The sequence below is a fragment of the Ailuropoda melanoleuca genome, chromosome 3 (genome assembly GCF_002007445.2).
Source record: "Ailuropoda melanoleuca isolate Jingjing chromosome 3, ASM200744v2, whole genome shotgun sequence".
Classification (NCBI taxonomy): Eukaryota; Metazoa; Chordata; class Mammalia; order Carnivora; family Ursidae; genus Ailuropoda; species Ailuropoda melanoleuca.
Window position 1 is genome coordinate 20,566,096 of NC_048220.1, and position 23,769 is coordinate 20,589,864.

The 23,769-nt window shown below is 40.0% G+C and overlaps 2 protein-coding genes across 15 annotated transcripts in view; one reads left to right on the forward strand and one right to left on the reverse strand.

Moving 5' to 3' along the window:
• Positions 1–23,525, forward strand: part of CDC42SE2 (CDC42 small effector 2) — a 110,334-nt gene extending 86,809 nt beyond the window's left edge. For 3 of the 5 annotated variants that reach the window (XM_034655975.1, XM_034655978.1, XM_034655979.1), the window contains 3 exons: positions 17,016–17,117; positions 20,577–20,693; positions 21,110–23,525. In XM_034655975.1, coding sequence (XP_034511866.1) covers positions 17,016–17,117; positions 20,577–20,675 — 201 coding nt within the window. In that variant the 3' untranslated portion in view covers positions 20,676–20,693; positions 21,110–23,525. Of the gene's footprint in view, positions 1–17,015; positions 17,118–20,576; positions 20,694–21,028 lie in introns of all 5 variants that reach the window. The other 2 variants (XM_034655976.1, XM_034655977.1) reach the window with 2 other exon arrangements.
• Positions 21,455–23,769, reverse strand: part of RAPGEF6 (Rap guanine nucleotide exchange factor 6) — a 202,655-nt gene continuing 200,340 nt past the window's right edge. For all 10 annotated transcript variants that reach the window (XM_019807466.2, XM_034655968.1, XM_034655967.1 and 7 more), the window contains one exon: positions 21,455–23,047. The gene's annotated coding sequence lies outside the window, so the exon portion shown is untranslated. The remainder of the gene's footprint in view (positions 23,048–23,769) is intronic.

The window sequence follows — 23,769 nt, forward strand, 5'->3', positions numbered from 1 at the left end:
TAAGAAGTGGTTGATAGAGTAGGAATTGGCTGAAGAGCAGCCACAATCTAATTGCCTAAAGAGGGGGCTGCTGATGAGAAGCAGCCCAGATGCCTTGCTCTTCAGATTCCTTCAAGAATAAATTACCAAAGTCACAATACAGGAACATTGTCCTGAACTCAAACAACAACATCAACCACAAATTTTTTTTGGTTGAAGACCCATTGAATGAAAAAACCTATAACATTTAGTGCAGTTTCAGACGATATGGGCCACTGGCTATATTTAGCTTTTTAACCAGTTTTAAGATATTTGTGGACAATGTTGGAACAATTAATGAGTTGCAGAAGATGAAGCAAAGAAAAAGAAGCAGTTCAACACGAAAATTATAGAACACTGCTTGGCTCACTTGTGAACAGCGCTTACAAAAAGTTAATATAAACATTTGATCTTTCTGTTTCATACAGTGTGTGTGTGGGGGGGAACTACAGGACTTTCTTTGAAACTAAGATGTTTATTTTAGAGCCACTGTCATTACAGTGGTGTCAGTGCAGTAAAGAAGGAAAGAATAGTGGACAAGAAGATTCCCGGATGTGCTTTGGTAGGAGCTGTGGAACCTCAAGGAGGGATACGACCTCCGCAGGAACCTGAGTTTCCTACTGCTGCAGTAGCGGATTGTCCCACGTTTAGTGATTAAGGCAACACAGATTTTTTGTGTACACTTAGAGGTTGGAAATCCAGTACAGGTCTCACTGTACTAAAATCAGTGTAGGCCATCTTGTTACATCACATTTTCTTTTGCCGGTCTACAGTTAGGTTGTTACGCGTGTCTGCTCCCGTGCTTGCGTACAGCGTACAGAAATGGTCTGCAGTGGGTCTGTGGTGGCAGAACTTCTAGGGTTGTGATGGCTTTTATACTCAAAAGCACTGAAAAAATCTGTCATTAGAATTTAGAAAACCGGTTTCAGATTACTTTTTAAACCTATTTTATGCTTCAGTTTTTCATACTTGCATGTGTCACTGTAATCCAGATACTAACTTTAAATAGAAGGAGAAAAAGAACTCCCCGTGTTCACTTCAGGTTTCTCATTGAGAGATGAGAACTGCTAGTTCTTTCAGTTTTGCTTTTAGTAATTTCGTCCTTGGAAGGTCACTATAAACTTGCTTAGAGATTCCTTTTAAAAACAAGTTTTGGGGCCTCCTGCAAACTTCTCATCTGTTAGCAGCTGCAGAATTTATAGTGAAAGGGGAAAGGTTAGTTACCTACTACACTCTAAAGGGCAAAACAAAGAGGTCTCTACTTAAGATTGGATTTTCAGTGCATTTTCAGTAAGCCACCATTTGTGAATATTTCCAGCATGAAATATCTTGTCTTTCTGTGCTTTGAGATAATCACTTGCTTGTAACTCTAGTTGGGTGGTATGTGGCTCTCATGTTTTATTGAAATGGCTTCTTAATGTACGCCCTTTGACCTGAGGGCTACTGCTGGCATTCCAGCGAGTGCACCAATATCCAGAAGCCAGAGGAACAGAATTCCCATTTATTGTCCCAGAGTAGAAGATACAGTTTAAGTTGGTATACTGAACAGTCTTATTATTTTTGGACGTTTTGACCTAAATATGAGAATATGGATTTTAAAGTAGGCTACTAGCTGTTGAAGAGCAGATTTTTTTTTTTCTCTCAGTCTCTGCAGTATCTCTTCACTTTGTCCCTTAACGTATTAATTAAGGGCTTGGGGTTATGATCTTAGAAACCAGACTTCCATAGGTGGTTCTTTCAGCTATATTACTAGTCATGGAAAGCTGGATTTGGATTCTTATCTTCGGTATTCAAGGCCTGGGGCACTGTTAAGACTCCCCTCTGTCGCTTTCTTGATTCTTGGCACATTGGCCTCTTACTTTCTGACTGGAGGTGGGTGTTTTTCTTCATAGGAAACATGGTTGCCCTCAGTTTCAGGTTCATCATCTCACTTTAACAACCATGAGGAACAAAGGGCTTCTGCCTGCCTTAGTCCTCCCCAGCGAAGGATTCTGGCGCAGTTTGTGTCATACGCACACCCTTGCAATCAGGGTTGTGGACTGTTGTCGTTGGCAGTCTATCAAAATCATATGGTTGGGTTTGGGAAGAGGTGATTTCCCGAAAGGAAAGGAAGGAGACTGGTGTTTCCAGAACAAAAAGTATGCAGAAAGAAATGGCATGTGTCCACTATAAAGATTTATGTCTATTTATGCGCAAGGATAAATCTCACTTGGTCCGTTCGGGTATCTATTACTTATTCTGGTAAACATGTTAAAAAGCTGCCTCAAGTCCTTTGAGAACAATAGAAAATTTATTGTTGTAGGTCTGGAATTCCCTAAGCTACTGTATGAAAGAAAGAAGTTACCCAAATCAGTAAAATAGGAGCTAAGGATATGCACTTGTAAAAACAACTCTTTTATATTCTGGTAAATGGTAGCTTTACTGTCAGAAACCTTACCTAATACTGAAATAAACTTGGAAGCTATTTCACATTGACAGAATAACCCAAGTGAAGAAGTAAAAGAAGGCTAAAGCCTAATGCTAGTTATATACCTTTGGCAGGGTTTTAACAAAGCTAGGGTCTGTAAGCCCTTTTGGTTTTTGTGCCGTATTAAATAAATTTGGTACGAAAGACAACGGATAAAAGGTAGAGGCTTCCTGTATTATCTTACACAGTTTATTCATATGGTTTTCACCCCCTTCCCCTTAAATTTGTAAGTGTTGTGTCATTTCGAGCAATGCATTGAAACTCATTCGATACATGTTGATTAATTAATAGGTAGTAAAATCTTGGGATGAATCATTTATTTTCGTATATTTTAAGTCATGATAACGGTACTTTTTTTTTTTTTACAAGGTTACTTTTTTATGTGTAGTGCTTATTACAAAAACTTTTCTTGCTCTGTTTTAATATTTTCCTTACTATTAATAGAGTATAACATGCTGTCATTTACAGACTACCTTCAAAGTTGGTCTGACTCATCAGTAAAAGGGCTCGTGGACACAGATGGGAGCTAGTAGGTTCGGTTGGTCAAATTATCAGTGATACTTGTAAATAGGTATATATGACCTCTGTATAATCATCCTGGTATGCTTATGATTTATCAGATCATTATTCAAATAAAACCATGACTCACACTTGAAGTATGTTGTAGTAAACTTGGTTAGGGTCCAGAGGTAAGGAATGAAAATGGTTAGAGGTAATTCTTATGAGAGAACAATGGAGCTTACTATTTCCAGTCTATAAGGCAGGAATAAGATCTTCTCTTCCCCTACAATTTTGAGATATAATCGACATATAACATTATATTCGTTTAAGGTATACAGTGTTATGGATTTGATGTACATATACACAGTTGACCCTTGAACAGTGCAGTGGGTAGAGGCTTTTGACTGCCTTAAAATTTAACTAATAGTCTACTGTTGATCAGAAGCCTTCCTGATAACATAAACAGTTAGCACATACCTTGTATATGAATTATATACTGTATCTTTACAGTAAAGTAAGAGAAGAAAATACTATTAAAATCTTTAGAAGAGAAAATACATTGATAGTCCATACTGTATTAATTTGGGCAATATCCATGTATAAGTGGACCTGTACAGTTCAAACCCTCTGTTAATCAAAGGTCAGCTGTATTGCAGAATGATTACCATAAGTCCAGCTAATATCCATCACCGCACATGAGCTACAGATGTTTGTTTCTTATGATGAGAATTTTTAATATCTACTCTTTTAGCAACATTCAGATAAACAATACAGTCTCGTTAACTCTGCTGTACACAAGATCATCTGCCATGCTGCTGTATATTAATCTCCAGTATTTAATATCTTATAACTGGAAGTTTGTACCTTTTGACCACTTTTACCCATTTCCTCTACCCCCCCCCCAACCAGCTGCCTCTGAAAAACTGGTATGTTCTCTGTTTCTATGAGTTTGGTTTTTTAAGATTGCACATATAAGTGAGACCATAAAGTATTTGTCTTTTTCTAACTTATTTCATTTAGCATAATGCCTTCCTTCCAGGTTCATACATGTTGTTGTGAATGGTAGGATTTCCTTTTTTTAATGGCAGAGTAATAATCGTGTATGCGTAATACATTTTTGTGTTCGGTCCATCATCAGTGCATACTTAAGTTGTTTCCATGCCTCTTGGCTATTATAAATGTACTGCAGTGAACCTGAGGGCACATATCTTTTTGAGATAGTGATATTGTTTCCTGCGAATATATACCCGGAAGTAGAATTGCTGGATCACACGGTAGTTTTAATTTTTTTAGGAACCTCTGAACTGTTTACCATAGCAGCTACACCAGTTGTGTGCAAAGTTTTCCTTTTCCCTCCATTCCTGCAAACATATGCTATTTATTGTCTTCTTGATGATAAACATTCTAACAGACATGAGGTGGTATCTTATTGTGGTTTGAATTGGATTTCCCTGATAATTAGTGATGTTGAGTACCTTCCCATGTACCTGTTGGTCATATATATGTCTCATTTGGAAAAGTACCTGTTCAGATCCTCCACACAATTTTTTTTTTTAAAGATTTTATTTATTTATTTATTTATTTGACAGAGATAGCCAGCAAGAGAGGGAACACAAGCAGGGGGAGTGGGAGAGGAAGAAGCAGGCTCATAGCAGAGGAGCCCGATGTGGGGTTCGATCCCATAACGCGGGGATCACGCCCTGAGCTGAAGGCAGACGCTTAACCGCTGTGCCACCCAGGCGCTCTGTCTCCACACAATTTTTAATCAGGTTGTTTGTTTTTTGACTGTTGAGTTGTATGAGTTCTTTATGTATGTTGATATTAGCCCCTTATATAAATAATTTGCAAATAATTTGTCCCATTCTGTAGGTTGCCATTTCATTTTGTTGGTAGTTTCCCTTGCTGTGCAAAAGTTTTTTTTGGTTTCATGTAGTCCCATTTACTTTTTTATTTTTGTTGTTTTTGCTTTTGGTGTCAAATGCAAAAAATTAGTGCCAAGACCAATTTCCAAGAGCTTATCCCCTATATTTTCCTCCGGGAGTTTTGTAGTTTAAGGTCTTATGTACAAGTCTTCAATTCATTTCGAGTTGAATTTTGGGTATGATACAAGCTAGGGGTCCAATTTTATTCCTTTGCATGTAGCTGTCCAGTTTTCCCAGCACTGTTTATTGAAGACAGTGTTCTTTCCCTTTTCTGTATTCTTGGCTCCTTTGTTGTAAATGAATTGACCATTTATGAGATTTGGATTACTTGGAGGCTCTCTTTTGTGTTCCATTGATGTTTGTATCTATTTTTATGCCAATCCTGTGTTGTTTTGATTACTATAGCTTTGTAATAATATTGCAAAATCAGCAACTGTGATGCCTCCAACTTTGTTCTTCATTTTCATGATTTCTCTGGCTGCCCGTGGTTCTTTTTGGGTTCCATACAAAGCATTCCATAGATTCTTTGTCTTATTTATGAGAAAAATGCTACTGGAATCTTGATGGGGATTGTGTTGAATCTGGAGATTGCTTTGGATAATAGGGACTTAACAGTATTCTTCTGATCCATGAACATGGGATATCGTATGAGTTTGCTGATCCTTTTTTCCACTTGACCTATTTTTTTGTTGAACTCTGTTGAATTTTTTCAGTTATTATTTTATTCCTTAGCTTTGTGGTTCCTCTTGGTATGCTCTTATGTTTTCTCTTTTTTGAAATTGCTTCTGTTTGTATGTGTTGCTCTCCTGACCGTAGCATCTTCTTCACCATTATTTTGAAATCTTAATGATTTCAGGGAAATCACTGATCTCCATTTCATTAAGGTATGTTTCTGGAGTTGTATCATGTTCTTTTGTTGGGAATATATTCTTCTCTTTTCTCAATTTCCTTGACTTGCTTTTGTTTTTTCTCCATTATATAAAAGACCCACCTCTCCCAGTCTTGATGAACTGGTCTTGTGTAGGAGTTGAAGTTTATCATTTCAGCCGGGCCCAAGTTCTTGGTTCTCTCTCAAACCTTGTGACTATGTAACCTCTTTGTTAGTGGTTCCTAGTCCTTGAGGATGTGCCAAGACCTGTGAGTGTCCTAAAGTGGAGGGTCTTAGCACCTATATGCAGCCTCATTAGTAGCTAGATACTCAGACAGTAGCTTTTAAAGTATGCAAATAGGTCTCTTTGAGGGAAGGACTGGGAGATGGGAGTTTGTGTCTGCCTTCTCTGTGCTGATTCAGAGGCCTGAGGGGATAGCTGGTTCAGAAGTGTTTTCAGTGTTGCTATAATGATTATGCTCTTCTCTTTTTTATTTATTTACTTACTGTTTTAGTCATTGCTACATCCAATGTGGGATTCAAATTCAGGACCCTGAGATCAAGGAGTATGCTCTACCGACTGAGCCAGCCAGGTGCCCCTAGGCTCTTCTGTTTGATAAAAATTATTGGTTAAAAAGAAATTGTTTGGCAGCATGGTTGTTTTTTAATGAGAAAAAATCATTCAACCTAATGGCTTTCTAAGTAATTAAAAAAAGCAAAAATTGTAATATTTTATTCAAGGAGTAAAATAGGTGAACAAATGGGAGTATAACACGTGGACTTGAGCAAAGGTCAAGATACTGAGGGTTTGCCAGAGGCACTGAGATTTGAAGGCAATATTAAAATGTCCCATACTGCTATTCAAGGTATTTTAGCAATTGAGTTCTTGTGTTTAAAGTGCTTAGAAATGTGCGTGGCATTGTAGTAAGACTCTTTTAAGTATTACCCATTATTCATTTTAAAATATGCAGCTGTAAGTCTTTAGAGCCACTATTTCTAAACCATTGAGCCATCACTATCACTTGGACTATTGTTAGATGCACAGATTCCTGGCCCTTCCCTAACCCTGCTATATTTAAAATTCTGCAAGTAGAGTTCTGCAGCCTGCATTTTAACAAACTCTCCAGGAATTCTGATGTACGCAAAGTTTGAGAACAACTGCTTTTGACGTTCTACCCAATATAAAACCAAAATAGTGATGCCAGTTGAGCTCTATAGGACACAGCATTACTGTGAGGCAGAGGGGAAAAAAGCCATCAGAGAAGGGATTTTTTGCACAGAAATTAAACACCACTGGAATTTGCATCATCCTCTCCCTCCTCGCTTAAACATCTTCCATATAAAATAGGTCCTTGAAAAATACTTGGTCTGGATACTGGATAAGCCCAGTAGGTTTTAGAGAACTGAGCTGACATTGTTTCTTTACAAGCTTTTTACTCATACAGCGGTCATTTATTGCCTCGTTTTTGTCAGGCACACCTGTGGTCCTAGAAGAATGCTTGCTCTGGTAGGAAAATCAAAGTATAAGTAAATTATAATGGTGTTTTAGGTGCTATAGTAGAAATATGAGCCTTGTTCTCTGAATGCTCAGATCAAGGAATAACTAGTGACAACAACTTACAGGATTTGAGTTCGAGCTGGGTCTTAAGGAGTGATGGCCAGTTGCTAAGTGGGAGTAGGTTTGGGGTGAGGGCATTGGTTGACATTACTACTATGAAAGTTATTTTCATTTTTTGTGTTAAGACACACTTTTCCTTTTCTACAAAGTATGTCAAACCCATTTTTATATTATAGCTTTTGTTACTCTGTTTTTTCTGTTCTGTGAACTGGTCGGACAGTTGGAGGCTCCTCAGAGGCACCTCATGTATCCAGGGAATCAATGTCAATAGTATCATAGAAAAAATATTTGTTTTAGAAATGCCTGTTGCCTAGTTATACTGTCAATATTTCAAAAAAATAAACCTACTTCAGAGGCTCCCAAAGTTTGTTTTTGGTGCTCTTAACACTTCAGTCACTTTTTTCATGGCACCTCTAGGCCAAGAGAAATTCTTTACAGATTTGGTAACTAGTTTTGTGCAGACAATGTAATAAACATTTATGTCCTAACATCCTGTTCGACTTTTTAAAAAATAACAAATTAAAAGAAAAAATAAATTTTTATTTCATTCTGATATCATGATGAACTTACAGGATGTGTGCCTGTTAGGTGTTACACAACTCCTTGCACCATGGCATCAGAATGAAGACCACTACCCTCTTCTCTAGTTCCATGTTATCTCATGTATCTGGTACAGTGCGTGGGTTCTTTTCACAGCAACTACGGAAAGCACTGCTTTGCAGAGATGTGCCATTCAAAAGAGTGGATGCTGTCGTTGTAGCCAGAGTGGAGGGCTGCAGGAGCACCTGGGTCTGGCAGCCCCAAACAGACCAGGTCTGGGCATTTGCCGCTGATAAAATCCAAAGACAGACAGTGGTGGTAAAAGGAATTTATTTTCTTGAGTCCCAACACTGGGAAGACAGTGGACTAACATCTCAAAGACTGTCCAGAGTGTCAAAAATACCTCCAGGTTTATATAAGAAAAATGTGGGACAGAGGTTGTTGAGTGCGTGCAGGTGGGCAGTGAAGGTCAAGTCGATCGTTGTCTTGGAGTCTGTCACGCGGGTCTTGCCTGCTCAGGGCAGTCCTTGTTGCCTGAGGGAGTAGTTTCGGTTCCGCAGGGTCTTTTGCTTGTGTTAAGAGATAAGCTGGAAAGAAGAACTTATTAGAAGGTACACACTGAAGTCACAGTGGAAATAGCTGAAGTTGCTTTTCATAATGTTGAAATTTTTGAATTATCTTGATTTACTAGTTCACACAGTATCATACCTAAGTTGAATTTCATTGTGTTTCCCTCAGGTTGAAAATAGTGTGTGGGGCCCGTGGGTATTTGCTGGGAATTAGGGGTTTATTTGATAAAATACATAGGTGGGGATATACTTTGTCCAGGTCACCAAGTCAAGTCAGTAGCTTTATCTTTCTCTTTCAATTCTGCATTTACTTATGCTGTTTGGTGTAAGTGATTGCTGTCTTACAGTCTGAAGGTACCAGCATTTTTCACTGCCCCAGATGGCAGGCACATTCTTTCTTTCTTTCTTTTTTTTTTTTTAAGTGTATTGTTTTTTAATAATCTTGACACTGAACATGTGGCTCAAAACTCAGGACCGCAAGATCAAGTCACAGACTCTTTGAGCCAGTCAGGCACCCTGGCACATTCATTTTCTATTCACTGTGTCCATTTCTAGAAGTACCTACCTGTGCTCTGACCTAAAGCCTCCTGTTACCCCATGGGACCTGGCCCTAAATTGCTCCTCAGTGGCATGTGTTTGCATACTAAATTGCCCAGACAAGAGTCCTGGAGGAAGTTTTAACTTTAAAGTGATTTAAGTAATCACTTAAGTGATTAAGTAATCATTCTAGAAGCTATACTTAGTCAATATTTAGGATATCTGAGGGAGTTGGAGAATTTATTTTATTTTGGGGAGGTGTATTTATATTGCTGCAGAAATATGTGTGAAAAATTATGCCTTAAAAACATGAATTTTTGAGGCACCTGGGTGGCTCATTTGGTTAAAGGTCCAACTCTTGATGTCAGGTCAGATCTTGATCTCAGGGTCATGAGTTCAAGCCCTGTGTTGGGCTCCACACTATTATTACTATTACTTCATAAATGTATTCATTCATAAAGTTTGTTGATAAATTGCCGTGTACCATGTAGGGTGTTGGCCCTCGTGGATTCACATTTTGCATGGCTGCTTGTATAGGAGCACATCTACCACGGGGACAGTTTAAATTCAGTGTGAGATGTAAATTTTACTTTGGTAGGTGAACATGCAGTCCGGATACTGAGTGGAAGTAACCCCAGACTCGAGGGTGTAGAGGAGGCAGGCCTGAGTTAGTGAACTTAAAGAGCAGTAGTTAAGATTCTTCAGGCAGAGTTCTGGAAGAGCACAGTGTATGCAGGGAACTTGAAATAGCAGATGAAAGCTTAGAATGCTTGAAGGAATGTAGTTAAAGATGAAGTTGGCGAGAGAGGTAGGATTTCCATAGGCTCTGGAGTTTTGAATTTATCTTGGAAGTTTGGGGAAGCTGTTGAGTGATTTGACATGGGCAAGTAACATGAGCACTTGTGTACTTGAGAAAGGGACATCTAGATTCAGGGTGAAGCATATTGGAAGGGGAAAGGAGGTTGTAAAACTGGAACCAAATGAGTGAGGGGCTCCTGTAGGGATGCAGGTGAGACTTAGGGGCCTGAAGTGAGGCCGTGACACTAATGTGGGGACCGAGAAAGGAAATGGGCTGACTCCACAGGATGTTTTGCTAATTGGATGTTATCATGTGTGACAGAGAAGGAGCAGTGAGTGAGGGACTCCAACCTGGCTGGAAATACTGGCAGAAATGTTGTTTACCAAACAGGGACGTGGGCTTCCCAAAGGTTATGTGTTCAGTGTTGTACTCGGGAAGCTTGCGTGTCTTCTGGATTTGTCAGTAAGCAGTTGAATGTATAGTCTCAAGCCCAGAAAAGTAGAAAATAGGCTCACTAATCCTCAGCATAGCCTTAATAAGGTGAAGATGTGTGAGAGGAAGAAAAGAGGTGGAGGGTACTCCGGAGAATGCTGGCTTACACAAGATTAACAGTAGCACAGAGATGGAAGCTGTAGAGAAGTGAGAAACCAGAGGAGAGGGATCTCTTGGAACAAGAATCTCAGAGTTATCCTTTCTCCAAATTGTACGTTCCAGAGTTGTTTGTTTTTAGGGTTTATTTATTTGAGAGAGAGTATGTGAGCGTGCGCGTGGGGAAGGACAGAGGGAAAGAATCTCAAGCACACTCTCCACCGAGCCCGCCGAGCCTGCCGAGCCCGCCGTGGGACTGGATCTCATTACCTGAGCTGAAATCAAGAGTCCGACATTTACTGGACTGAGCCCCCCAGGCGCCCTTCCAGGTTTTTTAAATAAATATTTTACTAGTAATTTTAAAGTTTCAGAACAGTTGCCTAGATGGATATTATCATTACAAGCACAGCATCCATTCTCCTACTCCTCTGTTGTGTAGGGGCCATAGTTGGAGCAGCTGACCCCCTGCTCTGGGTGATCCCTGATGAGCTCTGTGCTGCTCCACAGAGACTGCTGTCCTGATTGCGTTCAAGAGTTTGGCTCAAGGAAGGCATTCTCTGGATGAGAGGGGTTGGTTCAAGACAGGGCTTAGAACTCAGATGCCAGGGGCTCCTGGGTGGCGCAGTCGTTAAGCNAAGTTAAAAAAAAAAAAAAAAAAAAAGAACAGAACTCAGGTGGCCAGAGGAAGTTTTGTGGAGACCTCAGGGAAAATTTGCCTTGTTTTTAATAAAGTGCTATTTTTCTCTATGTCTTTAAACACAGATGGAAGGCCTTAGCCTTGCGGCTACTCCGTTGGCTACCGGCCTGAGACTGAAACTGACAGGAGGGCAGAGCTGAGAACAGTGTAGAGAAGTTTTTCTGGAAGCTCTGAGTACACTGAACACCTTGCCACTGGGGCCTTACTGCTTAAGCCATTTTTGTTTTTCAGTTGTTATTTTCAGAGAAGGAACATGTGAGGGGAGTACATGAATGATGCATTTGAATGGCACAAACTAAATTGATACTGTAGCTGCTGGCCAAATACTGGATGGTAGCTCTGCAGTATAGTTTTCAAAAACTTAAACTATATCTTCTAATAATTTTGGGAAGAACACAGGAAGTAGATAGGGACTGATTTTAGAATTGTATCAGAAAGAATGAGGACAAAACTCAGTTCTGGTGGAAATCAGAAAAGAAATTGTTGATCATTCATTCTGTCACACAGTTTTTACTAGTAAGCACTACTAGGTTTTTGTGTGAAGTTGTAAGAGTAGGAGAAAACTCAAATCTTCTTGAAAAACTTATTTTAAAAAACTTATTAGGAAAATTACCAAATATACACAGAAAAAGAGGGAAGAGAACTCCTCTCCCATGTATGTAGCACCCAGCTGGAGAATTTAAAGCAGATTCTGGACATCACATTTCACCCCAAATCCTTCGGTATGGGGCACCTGGCAGGCTCTGTTGGTAGAGCACGTGACTCTTGACTTCCGGGTCATGAGTTTGAGCCCCATGTTGGGTATAGAGATTACTTAAAAATGAAATCTAAAAAAAAAACAAAAACTATTTCAGAATGTATCTCTAAGATTAAACCGCTTTAATGAGGGATCATTGACATCGAGTAAATGTGAAGAGATATTTTTCCCTAATACGGCCTCCCTAACACAACTATAATCCTTGACCTTATGCAGAATAACAATATTTCAAGGATGGTAAGAATTATTCAGAAGGTTGACATTCTTAATAGAGTACCCTATAAAGAAAAAAGTGTGTTTCCAGGAAAAACGATGACTCTGCTACTGACAACAGTTAATACGCATCAGAGCGAGTGCACTATTTCCTGTTTTTCTTTGCAGAAGCCCAACTCTGGAATTCCCCTTGTTTGCCTGTGATTTGAATCTTGTCTCTGTCTTGTATTAATACAGCACACCGCAGAAGTGTGCTATTCTGTGTCTGTAGTGACTGAAAAATAGTACATTTTTGTATTTTGAAATACGTAATTGTACTTAGCATCTAGATTAAGAATGTTACAATACAAACCCATAGAACATCTCAGCCTGTGTTCAGATCTCTCTCTCCTACTCTCCCTGGAACGTTACCATATTGATAATTATTTCTCTTTCAGTCTCTTTCACTGGATTTTATCAGAAATTAAGCAGAAATCAAGTCTTTTCTCATCCTAAAGGGAAAAAGTCCTCTTTTCCTCTTCTTTCAGCTCAGCTCATTGTTTCTTGTCCCTGTCCAGATGGCCAGACTGTGTCCAGTTGTTTGTGTACAGTGCTCCATTTCCTGCCTCTTGCACACTCGTCCGGCCCCTCACAAGTCCTCCACTCTTTCCCCTCCACAGGGACCCCTCCTTTCAGTCTTTACCTGACCTCTCACCGGCTTTCAGCTATGTTTGCCTGACCCCTTCATGACACCTTGAAGAGGACACAGCTGATTTTCCTTCTTCCCTCCAGGCATTTTCTTCTTGGCCTCTTTTTTTTCTTTTTAAAGTATTTTATTTATTTGACAGAGACACAGAGAGAGAGAGGGAACACAAGCAGGGGGAGTGGGAGAGGAAGAAGCAGGCTCCCAGCAGAGGAGCCCGGTGTGGGGCTCGATCCCAGAATCCTGGGATCATGCCCTGAGCCGAAGGCAGACGCTTAATGACTGAGCCACCCAGGCGCCCCACTTCTTAGCCTCTTTTGACGGCTTATTTTTCTCCACCCAACGTTAGGGTTCCTCTATGCACTTTCCTTCTTTATTGTGCTGGTAAGTCTTGATTTCTTTCGTCTAGTTTAGCCTCTGTCAGAATCCTGTATCCAACTTGCCCTCTTGATAACTTCACTTGGATGTCTCACACATAACTCAAATTGAGTACATCTTAAACTCTCTCATCTTCTTCCTAAAGCCTGCACTCTTCCAGTGTTACCTGCCCCTGTGAGTTGTGTACATTCTTCTCAGATGGGAAATCTGCATCTTTCTTAACTTCTGCCGCTCCCTGACTTCTCAAATCCAGTCAACAACCAACCGCTATTGATTTTACCTGCTGGATACCGGTTAAAACTACCTACTTCTTTCCACATCAGCTGCTGTGGTTGAATCCAGGTAATCTCTTTCCACCAACATTACTGTAATGACTTCTCCTTTGGCTCCTCCAAGCTACCTGCCCGCTGTAGCTATTGTGCACTGGCCTTTAAAACCAACTTGTCATGGGGCACTTGGTTGGCTTAGTCGGTTAAGCATTTGACTTGGGCTCAGGTCCTGGGATCGAGCCCTGTGTTGGGCTCCCTGCTCGGCAGGGAGTCTGCTTTTCCCTCTCCCTCAGCTCCTCCGCGTGTTCATTCTCTCTCTAATAAATCTTAAAAAAACAAAAACAAAAACCCGACCTGTCATGTCATTTGGGAAGGAAGGACTGAAAGCTTCAACCTCTGTACCTTAAATCAATGTCAGATTAATAGCATGAAGAAACCTTCCAAAATGAAAGGGGAAAGCCTGACTCCCAACTCAGTAAAGTTGAAGTTTAAAAGTATTCACTGTTCTCACATTTATAAATTATCTGTCCTTTGTTTTTCAGTATGAGAGTAGTGTCTGTTGAACATCCTTCCTCATTATTCAAAATGTTTGGTATGGTCTTCGAATTTGATTAACCACCTGATCCATTCATTAATTCCTTTCAAGAAACATTTCTGGAGAGTTTGGTGGTGGCCTGAGTGCCCCATGGTGATTCCTCTCCCATCATCTTCCTTCAGTAATTCAGTCGTTAGAATAAATCATTGAATGTGGAGATATGCACCAAGCGTAGCCTTTTGCAAGGCCTTGAACACAGCCTTCAAAAAGAAATTATGAAGATAGGACTTGAGAAGTTGCTCCTTTGTGTTTACAGGGCAAGGGATGGTCAAGATTCCTGGTGTCCTGGAAGTAGTTCTTACTGTCCGAAATGTGCCCATCCCTTAACCTGTTTGAGAGGGCCTGTTGCACCTGTAAGTGCGTTGCACAAGGCCTTAGGAGGAAAAGTCTGCAGGCCTGTAGATGCCATTATCCCATGGAACTTCACTCTCCTTTTTCTTCAGCTGGAGCTGTCCACTCTTTCCTGATGTGTGGAGGGTGCCAAGAAGGTAGAAGTCTTTCCGTCTGTCAGTCAAGGGCCTTACTGGGGAAGAAACCCCAACAATTTGTCCTGTCCAGGTACTGAGACAATTCTTACCTTTTGTGCCTGGAAATACAACTTTCGAACCAAGCAGATTCAGTGGAATGGAACAGTGTAGCCAAGAAGAAAAAAGGCACAAAAGTGCTATTAGCATCTTCCTTTTTTTATCTTAGTCCTAGAAAAGAGAAGAAGGTAGCTTTGCTTCTTAAGGCTCATTTATGCTGTATTGTCCTAGAAGAGAATAGGTGAAGGGGAAGTATGTTGAATGGACTGGATAGAAAGAGATAAACTGAGAGTCTGGGGAAACCAGCACGTTGCTGGAATGGGCGTCCCCCGTCAAAGGATGCTGTGGGTGTTGAGTCTGTGCTGAGGGGCATGGAGTCTGTTGGAAGTACCTTTAGGGCACCTGAAATGGCAATGTAGATGATAAAAATAGCGAGAAACCCTTGCCTTGTGCTGACAGAAAAAATGAAGAACACAGACAAAGAATCTGGATCCTCTCTTGGTTTTCTGACCTCTTCTTTACCTGAAATTTTTCTATAATCCTAGGGAGGAGGGCCCGAAAAGAATGATTGAATTATCAATTCTTGAAAAAGAGGCTTGAAGTAAATGAATGAGAGTATTTTGCTCTAGTGTTACAGACTGTAATTCATACAGTCAAGCATTTTGAGAGGGAAAATGAAAACCTGTAATACAAATTCTCAAAGAGATGAAAAAATACTGCAGTGAGGTCATTTCATAACAGAGCTTCTGAAAAAATAAGTGGAATTGAAAAATAGGATGAAGCTACTACTGAAAAGAATAAGTGTTCTAGAGCTGGGTTCTCCAAACCACTGCTTGTGGACCAAATCTAGCCTGCTCCCTGTTTCGATAAGTAAATGTTCACCAGAATGGAGCTACCCTTACTGTGTTTATAAGTATTGTCTGTAGCAGCTTTCATGCTGCAAGGACCACAGTGGGGATGAAGCTACGACCCACGGAATGGCCTCTTTACTGTCTGGGTCTGTAAGAAAAAATTTGTGGATGCCTGAAGAGGATCAAGTGAAGTTACAGTTTTCACTACAGCAAAACTATAAGGAGCAGTAAAAATATTGGAAGATTATACACACACACACCCACTTTCTTACAAATACAACGCACTATTCACCTAACAGTGAAACAGAAGTTGCAAAAAGAAACACAAGGAGCATTATAAAAACATAAAAGAAGAAAACTTCTCCAAGATAAAGGAAAACCTGTGTTCGGATAGGCAAGGACCACCACCTGCCGTAGAAAGCACTGAATGGAGAAACCAACGAACTTGGGAGATAGCCCACTGTCTGTCATTGGGCTGTGAGGATGAACATAAATATTTCTAAGGAAAAACTCGGGCTGCTTTTGGGATGCTAAACGGCAGCCATAGAAGCTAGAGGATGGTAAAACAGTGTTTGCTGGCTTCTGAAAGTAACGTATGAACTCTCCAATTCTGTAGCTTTGTAGAAAATTATGTTTTAATCCTGAGGTGCTGTGACTTGGGTCTGTCTTGGTAAATTTTGAGGATTTATCAGGATTATACCAGCATTTCAGTAAAGGTAGCTACGGTGTAATTTCTGGAGCGTATTGTTCAAAGAGAAGTAAACAGGGAGAAGCAGCACTGGTGTTAGAACACTAAGCCAGCTGTTCAGTGTTCCCTCTCAATTAGATCACAGTATCTAAGGGGTCATGGAAAACGTGGGACTGATTTAAGATACCTTTGTCTCTGGAAGGATCTCATGATCAGTGAAATAGCACGGTAAGGAACTCCCTCTAATGAGATGAATGGGCATATTGGAGGGGCAAGGATTACAGCTGGTAGCAGAAGTCATTGTTACGCAGGATTCTGTCCCCTGTAAGAGGTGGTTGTCAGAAAGCAGGAGTCATCACCAAGCCCCAGACTAAGAGACTGAGTTTGGATTGGGTTTCATTCCCAGTGAGCTCAGACCAGAGAAGAGTGAACCAACTGGGACCACGTACCCTCCAAACAGAGCAGCTGATTTATTTCAGTGTGAAATGGTTATGAGGGTGTAATTTAAGTAAAAACCATCAAAATAATGTCAGTTTGTTAATGACGAAAGCTAGAAAGTGATGATTCTTTGCTGACAATAGGATGGTGATAATTTTACGTTTATCTTATTTCTTTGAAAACAGTAAAACCTAATGGTTATTATACAAGTAAGTCAGTAGCCAAAGGTAGGCCAAATAATGTATTTTAAGTTCTAAATAAGAACCTATTGTTTTGCTTTGCCAATCATTGTGTGTGTGTGTGTGTGTGTGTGCGTGCGTGCGTGCGTGCATGCATGCATATCTGTCTCTTGAGGTGATCATGATAGTCCAAAGATGTTGGGATCCTCAGGAAGTTTTATTGTCATTAAAATCATTCATCCATCGTAAATAAATGCAACAGTGGAAGTCTGTTGCTAATAAAATCATTTCTCAACACATTCTTCCTTGTATTTTAGAAAAGGCGCCGGCGGATTGACCGAAGTATGATTGGAGAGCCAACAAATTTTGTGCACACGGCTCATGTAGGATCGGGAGACCTGTTCAGTGGAATGAATTCAGTAAGTGTGTTGGTGAAGATGCGGGTGGGGTCTTGGGGGATAGACCTGTGTCAATATGACAGGTACATACATTCTTAATGATACAGTGCTCAGCTCAGTGAATTTTTAGACACTGAATATAAATGTATAACATGAGTATAAAAGAAAATGAGCAATGAAAAATTCATCTCTCCTCTAGCTTCCTAAGCTATGCATTTATTTCTACCTTTCTCCTGAAAAAATACTTGAAGATGAGTGTAGTATGATAGTTAACAGCCCTTTGGCTTTCCTGCCTCCTTGCAGAGGAATGTGGATGTCAGCCTTTTGGTAAGATTTAATTTCTTTTCTCTTAAATTCATTAAGTTGCCTTTTGCAAACATGTTTTCTGCATTTACCTTATAAAAGAGTAGCCTTTTCTTGATATGAGAATGTGATTTATTCATAACTAATATAAATACTTGTGTATATTTGCTGTCTTTTATAGAGATTTAAGTGAATTTCAAAACACTCTTTAGATTTACTCACTTGAACTCGTTTACTCCTTAATTTTCATCCAACAGAACAGTGCGCTGTAACAGAAGCACTGCCGAGTGAGGGTTTGTCAGGGCTCTGCCTCGTTTTTTAGCCCATAAAGTAATAAGCCACAAAGTTTTGAGAGCCTCTTTCCCCCAAATCTAAAGTAAACAGATGTGTCTAAATGATCTCTAAAGTGTTTAGAACCAGGTCGTCAGTAAGGCTTTTATAAATACAGAATTATTCATTGTACACTTATTTACTGGACAGAATTAACAAAAGGCTTAACAAGAGAGCAGAGACTTTTTAAAATAGGTAGATGGATATCCTGGATACGGCAGAGAAGTTTGTCACATCAGTTACTAGGTAAGCAAAGGAATAACATGTGTAGCTTCCTGAAGGGAAACAGCTTGTTTGTTTTAAATCTGTAGGAAAAGTACTTTGTTTTGTTGAGCTGCTTTTGTGGAAATGTAAGAGGTGTCAGGTTGCTGTCAAAATACAATTCAGTAGCTTTGTTTCCTTGATCAGCATGAAATGAAAAGACCAAATGAGAACCTATGACTTTTGTTAATAGGGTTATTATAATACATACAAGTAGAGCGAATGACTTCAAATCATATATGATGAATTTTAATTTCTGAACAAATGTGTTCTTTCCCATTTCATGTTTTTTAAAAACTCCAGAATGAATTACATTTTTAGTTCATGGCACTTAACTTTTTAAATACTGTTTACATACATTTCAGGATTTTTAAAAAAATTCCTGTTTGGTGTCTTGTTTGCAGTACAAGCCTGTTGTGGGTGTAGGGGATCTCCTGCCGTAAGTGTAGCTAGAACTTGCGGACGGGCTTTCGTGGGGCATCCACGTCTGCGTCTTCAGCTGAGAGCTGGATCCAGACAGGCGCTCCGCTGTTTGTCTACCTGCTGAGTCCAGGCAGCCCGCTCTGCTTACGGAATAGGTGTTTTTATGAAGTGTTTGAGCGCGTTAGAACCAGTGTGTCACTCAGAGGTTTTCTGTCTGTGCGGTGACGCACAGCCTCTGACTCACACACAGCCCGTTACTGCTTGAGGCAGTTGTGTTAGGTTCAGTGTTGTATGTAATCCCCGAGTTCCTGAAGGTGACATCAGTGGGGAGATGTAACTGGAATGAGCCTGACTGGATGAGAGAACTCTTTCTTTGTGTGCGATAATAGTATTGCACAGAGTGAGACAGAACCATAGATGTTGTTTATCTGCAGAAATACGATAGACTAACTTTAGGCAAACTAAGAACTGAGTAGCACGTACGAGGTGCCTGGCTTGATGCAGGTGGGACAGCCTTGCTACACTGGATTTGTGAACGGGCAGATGACTTGGGAGTTTCTCTTTCCTCTAAACATCTGTTCTTCCCAAGATAACCTTTCATACTAACTTCTTACTAGAAAAGAATCCTATGACTCTTTTAATAATAGTCTTATTGTGTTAAGATATATATAGTCAAGAATAATCCATTAGAAAATCCAGATTCTGTAGTTTGAACAATTGACTTTTGGAGGACACCAGTTTTTTTCTTGCTTAGAATCAGCATGACATTATGCATGCACTATATAAAAACCCAAAAATGTTACTTTTTATAAACAGCCCTGAAATACATAGAAAAGGTAACATGTTAGGTGGGAAATTTTTTGGTACCTGAGTAAAGTCAAGTTTGTACCACAGAACAGGTTACCTGAAAGGAACAGGAAGTGAATTTGAACTGATAGCTTATGGTTGTAGCTGCCTCAGCCTGAGCAAGGTTACTGAAAATAAATAGGCCTATAGATTTCAGGGGTTTTTTTGTTTTGGTCTTTAATACTTTTAACTGAAGTAGTCATTTGAGTACTGTGAATATAGATAAGGCCATAACACATGTGATCCCACTAGAGAGAGAGGTTCCACGTAAGATTTTCTCAAACCCTTCTGGATCTAAAGGAGCTATGCATTTTATATTTTGCTTTTCTGTTAGAATATATTTAAACCTACCTTGTTCTGAAAATAGGCAAATCGTACCTACTTTGCTTAAACATACTGACAAGTCATGTTTTCTATCAAGTGCTCAGTAAGTATTTGATAAGTGGATTAACTAATGGATGTTGTCTGCATCCCCTGCCCCCAAGGGAACCTGGACAGGTGAGGGACCCTTTGAGCAGACTGCCCCTGCTCTGACCCCACACTGTTAAGTCAGCACCTTTTCACTGCTCCTTTTTCTAGCATCCTGGTCTGATTCTCTCCTCTACTTAAAATCTGCTTTTAGTTGGTATAAACTTAGAATAATGTTGCTCCACTAAGGGCACTTCTCAGCTTGCCAGTAAGTTTATTCACCTTTGTTTCCACCAAGTAAGAGAAGAACCCAGCATTTACATATCCTGCAGTCCATCAGAAAAATAGCCCTGTTGGGTGAGGAGGAGAGATTATCACTTTAACTATTTTACAGATCTTTAGGATAAAAACTTAACCCAGAGTTACAGTGACTAAATGAATAAATTTGGACTACCGTCCAAGTCTTTGGATTCTTTAAGGCTGTATCAGGTATGTAAATTTTACCACATGGGACTTGAAAAATTTATCTTTGGCTGTTCCAATTTCATCTATACTTATTTTTGTTTGATTCGAAGTAATTGAGGTGGTCATCTGTGTGAGGTGTCTGTAAATTAAGAACTTGAAGCTGAGTTGATCTGTATATTTCTGTTTTTGAGATGTTACCAAGTACATTGTGAATTACAAAACAGGTATTTTGTCACTGCTAAGTGAGGAGAGGGGGGAGTTGAGGCCTGAAAAGTGTTCTTAGTAACCTCACCACTTCCCTCAGGGCAATGAGAAGTCTAGAAAAATAGAATTTTTTTTCTATAGAAGGTATCCTCCTTAAAACTGCTTAGCTAAAATATTGAGACCAGAATCAGTTGCATTGTCCCTAGTTCTTAACTCGGTTCTGTTTTTGTCTTATTTTAGGTTAGCTCCATTCAGAACCAGATGCAGTCCAAGGGGGGCTACGGGGGTGGGATGTCTGCCAGCGTGCAGATGCAGCTTGTGGATACGAAGGCTGGATAGCCCCGAGTCCTGTCTCCCGTGAGTACCTGGGCCATACCCTGGAAAAGGCAGAAATATTTTACCCTGCTGAGTGTTTCACGTGGTGATTGGAGGCACGTTGAATAGTAGTTTCGGGTTGCTCTTTCCTTCTGAAGAACACTCAGTGCTGTAAGACAACTGGGTGGGAGGAGGCTTTGACAGATGGTGTCCTTTAAACATGAATGCAGTTACTATTTTGAGTATTGATACTTTGGGGAATGTCATGTGTAGTAAAGTCCCTTTATGTTTTGGACTGCGTTACTGATACATCTTTGATGATAAAGTTTACAAATTAAAGTGTAAAAATAATTTGGATTTTTCTTTTGGTTTTATAGGTCATTGTGAATTTCTGTGTTTTCTCTTTTCACTCTTCTTTAATTTTTTGTTGTTGTGATTCCTTTTCAAATACAAAAAAGAAGTGTGATGGCATCTTGTTCACCCTGTTGTGATTTCTCCAGTGAGACGTTCTTGTTCTGCTCTGAAGCAGCTGTTGTCAGATGAACCCTGCATTTCCTTCGGCTGGTATGCATGCCTTTGGACTCACGGACTTCGGATCGTGGCTTCATTTTTATCAATTATGGATCGGATCTTAGCATGATCTTTTTTGTGAATGCTAGCACTGTTTTGCATTTTTTTCCCGTTTTAAATGTTTCTATTTTCATCTCCAGCCCTCTGCCTTATGAATTTGTTGGTAAGGTAGGACCTGCTATTGTTAATTTGTCACTGTTTCTGTATATTTTGGAAGGTATGACATCCACAAGCACAATGATCATTTTTATTCGTTTGAAACTTGAGCAGAATAGATATCCGCATGCTATATGAAGTTGCTTCGTCTGGGAGCCCATGGGAAGCCAGAACTGAGTGTGTGTTTGCTGCTGTGGGCTGAGGGTAACTGCTGCTGTTACGGGGGAGAGAGGTTAGCTGTGGCACCAAGTCACGTCAGTTTCACACACAAAGGTAACCTGTAGCTTATTTTAGAATTAAAATCTGGCATTCATAAGGTGTTCATTTGGTTGTAAATGTTCAATATATTTATTTTGAGAGTGATGACCTGTGAGTTGTGAACAGGTGTGGTTGTGTATCAGAGTGTTGTGGTGATGCCCTCATCCAGTCTCACTGTGTACTCATTCTCTCTTGACTTACTTTAAGATGATGGCATCCGTGTGTTTCCACTAACTGTTAACTCTTGGCCGGTACTACTAACTGCGGAGTCCTTGGCCTTTCCATATTCAGAGCTGTTTTGGGGCAGTGGAAGTGAACCCAGAGCAACATAGTGACTTGGCCAAATCGTTGCCAGTGAAAACAATCTGTATGGTGATTTGTTAGGATGTTGGTGAGAAACAATTGCTCAGGCTCCAAAATGTTTATCCTTCATAAATTGTGTGTATTTCAGATATTTCTGTAAGTACTTTGCCTTCTCTAGGACTAGGGCCTGGTGTACATATTCTCATTAAAATGTTTAAATCCTATGTCCAGTACAGTCCTAACTACGTTTAGTAGGATTAATATTTTACGCAGCAAATGGGACTTAGGTGAAAATGTAGACAGCTAAGAAATTAGGTAATTGTTAACTTCGCATCTTAGTCCCAGGTTCTTATGAACCAGGTAACTGGATAAATAGTCGGCTTATATAGGCAAACCAGTGCTTCTGAACAGAACTGACCCAGTGCCGTGGGGCCCTGGCTTCCTCGGTGCTTGTAGTTCTACAGTTTGAGGCTTCATAGGTGTCAGTCCCAGAGAGAATCTGTCGCGGAAACATTCATGCTTAGTAATAAAAACAAACAGCCATCTTGCAGTTTAATTTACTGTGTGGACACTGCGTTCTGGGATTTGCTGAGGACCTGTGTTGTTCCTCTCAGCCACAGTCTGCGTCCTGCCACAGACACTGCTTTGTACAAAGTCTTACAAGACAGATTGGATTTTCTGGGCCTTGTCCATAGTGATCTTTAGTCTTTTCTGACTTTTAAAACTAGTTGAACTTTTATACTTGTCCTATAAATCCTTCATTGACAATACAGGGAGTCTGCTCCTTTTTCTTGAACTCATGATTTGATTTTATTCCTTTTTTCTAATCAGTATCTTCTGTGTGGACCAAATACTACAGTAAGTAATGGAGCGTACCTCCATGCTAACCCTGAGGCTACACTCTTGAGTGTGTAACTGACCTAAAGTAGCCACACTGTGTGCAAGAACATATGCCAAATAAGGTGCCAATAAATTCAAGAAATGACAGAAAATTTTAATACTAACCTTGGACTCAAATTTTTCAGGGAGGCTTGAAGATAGTGAAGGGTGGCAGCTTCCCCCCATCATCAGTGGGCTTGTCAGTCTTTGGCCATGTGTCTTATTTGAATCTAAATAAATAAGATTGACTGTTAGTACTTTGCTGAAAGACATGTTAACAAACATTTAGCGCAGGAAACTGAATGAAGGTTTAACCAATGCCATGGATTCTGTTAGTGATCTGCATTCTGTAAAAGAGGTGCTTTCCCATGATGGAGGCATGAAGTGGTGCCAGTACGAAATGTTCGCGATGGTGATTGGGGTCAGCATTTCCAATGCAGCATTATCACCTTTAAAGTGGGCCTTTAAAGATATTTTGTGAGTATATATTAGCTTTCACTTTTGTTGTTAAATTATAGCAGTTACATTATAGAGAGCAAGTTTGCCTTGATTTTAAAATGACTTCTGCTCAGCACCCAGAAGATAAAATTGACATATTTTTATAATATAAGCATACTTTTTTTGTACATTGTGTTCATTCAGTGTTGGCTTGTAGATATTATAAGAAAGTATTGATTTTGATTCAATAAATGTTTTCTTTCCATCCTGGTTTGGCTTTTCCTTTCTTTGTTCAACTAGAATTCACTTAGAGGATTCTTGTAAAGATTAGAGTCATGCAAAAAACCTGTGAGCTACCATACTGGTCAGTTATGGACCATTTGCAACATGACAGTAAGTTTGGGGGCAGCTGACCGTTTACTCCCAAAAAACTTCCCAACGTCTGGAGGGGCTGCTAACGATCGGCCGTGCAGAGGACACCACCCCCGAATGTCATAGTGCCACAGTTGAGAAA